This window comes from Odontomachus brunneus, unplaced genomic scaffold (assembly GCF_010583005.1).
Source record: "Odontomachus brunneus isolate Ranch 3 - 2012 unplaced genomic scaffold, Obru_v1 Obru_scaffold_123, whole genome shotgun sequence".
Lineage (NCBI taxonomy): Eukaryota > Metazoa > Arthropoda > Insecta > Hymenoptera > Formicidae > Odontomachus > Odontomachus brunneus.
Genome location: NW_022639573.1, coordinates 849067 through 853948, shown reverse-complemented (window position 1 = coordinate 853948; position 4882 = coordinate 849067). Strand labels below are relative to the sequence as shown.

At 45.4% G+C, this 4882-nt stretch overlaps 2 protein-coding genes across 6 annotated transcripts in view; both read right to left on the bottom strand.

Moving 5' to 3' along the window:
* The window catches only part of LOC116849671 (spectrin beta chain), a 46653-nt gene extending 45225 nt beyond the window's left edge, over positions 1 to 1428 (bottom strand). For all 5 annotated transcript variants that reach the window (XM_032827042.1, XM_032827046.1, XM_032827048.1 and 2 more), the window contains exon 1: positions 1260 to 1428. The gene's annotated coding sequence lies outside the window, so the exon portion shown is untranslated. The remainder of the gene's footprint in view (positions 1 to 1259) is intronic.
* A 1737-nt stretch (positions 1429 to 3165) lies between these two features.
* Positions 3166 to 4651, bottom strand: LOC116849657 (ER membrane protein complex subunit 8). Its single transcript, XM_032827020.1, has 5 exons — positions 4385 to 4651; positions 4054 to 4130; positions 3915 to 3984; positions 3748 to 3842; positions 3166 to 3486 (listed from the first exon to the last, which is right to left on the bottom strand). The coding sequence occupies exons 1-5, from the start codon at positions 4586 to 4588 to the stop codon at positions 3315 to 3317; spliced, it is 618 nt and encodes a 205-aa protein (XP_032682911.1). The 5' UTR covers positions 4589 to 4651; the 3' UTR covers positions 3166 to 3314.
* Positions 4652 to 4882: the final 231 nt, after the last annotated feature.

Below are 4882 nucleotides of genomic sequence, written 5' to 3'. Positions count from 1 at the left end.
AGAGAGAGAAAGAGAGAGAGAGAGAGAGAGAGCAGGTACGAGGACGAGTTTATCTAGCGTTCGCCGATCGAAGAGCGCGGGATCGCTTGATTCGCCCTCCACGCCCATTGACATCAATTTAAAATTAAACCGACACGCCGGGCGGCTGGCTTCGCGCGAGCTGCTCACCGGCAGCGCGATATCCTCCACCGTTCGATACACGCCGCAATATATCTTCAGGTCTGTTCCTTTTCACGCTGGTCTACACTTGTGTAACTTAAAAAACAAACGTACAGTCAAGATCTGTTGGAAAATGGAGGAGAGCAGAGTACTGGCGCAAGCTGCCGCAGAGGCTACTACAAAAGAGAGCAGACTAGCCGCCACGAAAGCGTAGGATTCCAACGCGCGAACTCCGATAAAAGTGGAAAAACGCGATTTTCACGAGCGTGCCGCTTCTCACCGAGAGATACGCGGCCGAGCAGTTAGTTACGCTCGATGTACGTTTCGCAGCAGCGTTCAATGGAAGCGCCGGGAATTGGGTCACCGGCGGCAGATAGGTCGTCTTGACAGGTGAACAAAACCACTGGCGGGGAACGGAGGGATGGCCGCGGGTGGGCGAGGAGAGGGAAGGAGAGGGGAGGGGCACACCGCGGCGGAAATTAAAGTTGACCGATACGAAACGTCGACGGCGATGACGGGGGCAGGTCGGCGAGCCGCGCCGAGCCGCCGGCCGATCGGAAGACGCGAGAGACGAGGTCGAGGGACTGACGACGACGCCCTGAGCGCCAATATTCGCGAGGGAGGCCGCTCGGAGCGATAACATAAGAGCGCGGGTGCGGCATCGGCAGAGATAAGGGGCATTGAGAGCCACGACGACGTCGGCGTGAGTCGAGCACGGCGAATATTCCGACTCGCAGAAAGAGCAGGCGGCCGCCGACAACGGCAGCGGCGCCAATCGGCGGCGGCAATCGATGCCGGCGGAGCCCCGACGCGGATCTCGGCGAGGCGACACGACGACGCCGCCGCGCGGCGTCGCGACGCGGACCCGCGTTATTGACGTCGCGAAAGACGCCAGGGACGATGCACCGGCATCGATAACGGCACCGCGGCCGGAGCGGACCGTCGCCGAGCACTGGAAGAGGGAAGCTAAGGCGGCGCACACGCCATTTTTAACCACGACACATATCCACCCGTCACGGTGGCGGCAGCGGCGACGGGGCGATCTCGCGTTCTTCGACTCGCAGGTTTTCACTTGAGAACGACACTTGGCGGGTACTTACCCTCACGTAAGGACACCCCGCGGCTCACCGTCCTGCCTCGGCAGCTCGCATAAAAGTCCCTCGCTCCCGGTATACACCAAAAACCCACCAATAACGATCCAACACCGAGTCCGACCGTCCGTCCACACACTCGACCGGCGCGCAACCGACTGAGCGCGCACGGCGCCGACCTACGCCGTCGCGGCTTAGTCCCTTCTGCGGAGAGCGCCGCCGCGGCGAGCCGACGCGGAAAATCGGGGAAATGCGGCGGGCGCGTGCGACGATTTCGCTCTGGATCCACGGGACGACCTGGGGTAATCTGGGAGACCCGCGCTGGGAAAATAGCCCGATGCATCTACTGATGCAGCACGGCGTATAAGCGAGATCCTCGGCTCTCTGGGCTTCGTGTGTGGAAGGTGCCGAACGGCTCTGATTCCGAATGTGATGTTCAGTAGAGGCCGACAAATTTTGCGCTATGAGCACTGTGTATGCATACTGTGATTCGGGATTCTGATTGTTTTGACTTCTACTCTGATACAATCGCTGTAAAGAAAAGCCCTTCGGAAGAATCGTAATGATACTTAATTTCGTAATGAAGACAGTGTTACTTTATTATACGCGTATTTATGCGTGTATTTATACCCATAAGGTGTTATGTGCAATTAACATATACTTAATTTGAAGGAGCAAACGCGGTGCAAGACCACATCTCCTTCAAACAACTGCATTCTCATCTGTACTGTATTCGCCTTACTCCAGTCGCGCGGCGTAGGAATACAAGATAGACGCTTGTGACATCATCAGTCCTGTTTACCCATATTCTGGACCGGGGCACGCCCCATCCTTCGTGCGGCTCGTTACCACCTGCGATTTTTTCCTTCGTTATCGCGCCGGTCGCGTAACAGCCGATACTCACCGTGGTCGTGCGTACACGTGCGTGATACGGTGCGAAGGTCCGCTGCGTAACTATGTAAAGGTCGCGTTCCAATTTCGCGTACTTCGATTTCGAATGTCACGCGCGCGATGACGCAACCAATCGCGCATCGCCAACGACAATAGATTTGTATAGAGTAGACACCAAGGGACGGCGTTGGGGACTACGCTAGGGAACAACGTGCGATCCGCGTCGCCAATCAGACTCTCGTTCGTCTGGGAACAAAATCCATAACGAGAGCCGATTGGCTGTCGCGTCCTGGGCATCAGTCATGAATCTCTTTTCACGTGAACTCGATTGTACTTATTAGAGCCTCCGTACAAAACATCCGTAACATGTTAAGTTTACGGATTTCTTTGTGCGTTGACTTTTACGTACTTTTAAGTTTAATTTTACGTACAAGTATGGCCATTGCATTGTCAATACTTAACGTAACGTAACATGTTACAGATGTGTTTGAAAAATAAACGTTTTTTTTTCATATATTCTCAAGTCAGATCATTTCTCACGAGTTTTCAAGCTAAGGAACAAAATTCATAGTAGATTCTTCTAAATGCAGAAAACATCTGCTAGTATAATGAACATAGCTAATTAAACTATATTCAAGAAGTCGATTATGAATCTTATTCTCTAGTGACTTATGAAAAATAAAAATGTTATAATTTGAAAATATTTGAAAATGTTAACTTTTCAAGAGTTCGCGCTAGAGAAAAGACTGCGTTCATTTTGGCGCTCATAGCGCGTGCAAGCATCATTTGTTTTTGTTTAGTATTTGATAGAAACAAGAATAAAATAATGCTCAGAACGTTGTAAGCGCCAAAACGAACACAGCCAAAAATACATGATCATCTCCCATGTATCTCAAAAAATATAATAAAATGTAACGGTTAAATTCATGGAATTGTTGAATTTAGATATTTTTTCCTAAAAAATATAGAAATATGAAATTTACCTGTGAAAACTTAAAAATTACAGAAGCAAAACTTCGAAGAATTTAAAAACAGGTGATAGGCGTTTATAAAGTTCATAACTTATGTACATCTGTTACTTCGCCTACGGTGAATGAAATACACATAGAGTGCAACGTAAAATATAAATAAACAATCTTTGTGTTGTTTCCGTGGAATGCTTGTACTGTCTGTTTATTTGAGGAGGTAGACGACGTCCTCGATAATTTTATTAAGTTCCTGATTTTGCCAGTCAAGGGCGATGTTATCGAGATGATTGTCGAAATCAACCAGATTCCTATACTGCTCTTCTTTCAGTAACGAATACATTATGTCTGTGTACACGACGTCTCCTTCATAAATTATACTGTAACAAAATGGATATCATGTATAGTCTCTAAAAGTGAGAGATTCCATGAATATTTCTAATATTTACTTCTAAGGTAAGAATCTTTAGAATTCCTAAGGTAAAAATCTAAGAAATTCTAAAATAGAATTCTTAGAAATCATAGAATCTTTAGAATTATATAATTAATAATAAAATTCCAATAATCCTACAATTCTTTTTCTTAAAATAGAATCTTCTCCAGAATAGAATCTATTCCTAAGATCTTGAAGATATAATTACTTTGCCTTATCCTTTGGTTTCCACTTGCCATCTACAGACTGTGAAATTCTCAACGGACTAGATTGCATATTTAGGGTGATTTCTCGATTATCCACCTAACAACAAGAAATGCTTAGTTTATAGGAATAGATGCAAGATATATAGACATAACAATTAATAAAACTCACCACAACGAGTAGTGCGTTATTAAAGTTCTCCGCAATCTTATCTGCTATTCTGTGAGCTGGTCTGTCTGTACTGTATACAAAATAAGAAGGTGAATTAATGTTAATGTAACATAGATTGGAGAATACTAATAGTTAATACCTTAAATCGTTTATGTTCTCGTTGGCTAGGTAATAACCTGCTAGTATAAGGCCTTTGCTTGTAACTAACTGGTCCACCTGTAACATCACGCAAAATCAAGATAAAAATATCGTAATATTGTTATTGCCACTGTTACTGTCACATTTTGAAACATGTACTTGAGACCTTATTAAAATATTCATGTTATAGGTTAGGACATCTGCACGTTCACGTCGCACATAGAGTTTTTACTTCAGACGTAACAAATCGCACGCACTTTAGGCAACACGGTGATTTGTAAATGTTAATGTGATACTGCACTAGAAGAATACAATGCTCTTCAAATATTTACCAAGGTAAGCGCTATTTCCGCCATTGGGGAAACATGTAGACATATGTGGAATAAAGGTACCGCGTCCTCGATGTACAGATCCGTTCTGCCGTCCTTAATCTTTTGTTTGCCGAGCAATAAGCCATTTATTGCACAATGTGGATATTTCGCTGCGTGTAAAATAATTTTGCAGTACGCGCGAGGAGAAAAGAAAACATTCGCCATTGTCAAATGTGCACTGTAAACGCAAGCAGACGCGAAAAGACAGCACAGGTCAGTGTTGCCAACAACGTAACTCTTAAATTGGAGCACGTGAGATTCCTCCCGTAGTGAGACTCTAAAAACACATAGTCTGTTCTTTTTAGATGAACTGGTGCAGACTAGTGCAATAAGTTAGAATGGAATAAAATATATTTGTCTTACTCTAACTTATTGCATCAGTATATACCAGTTCAGAAAGTTCAGCTAAAAAGAACAGATCTACGGTCTTCTCACCACAGATGTCTATATTAAACTAGA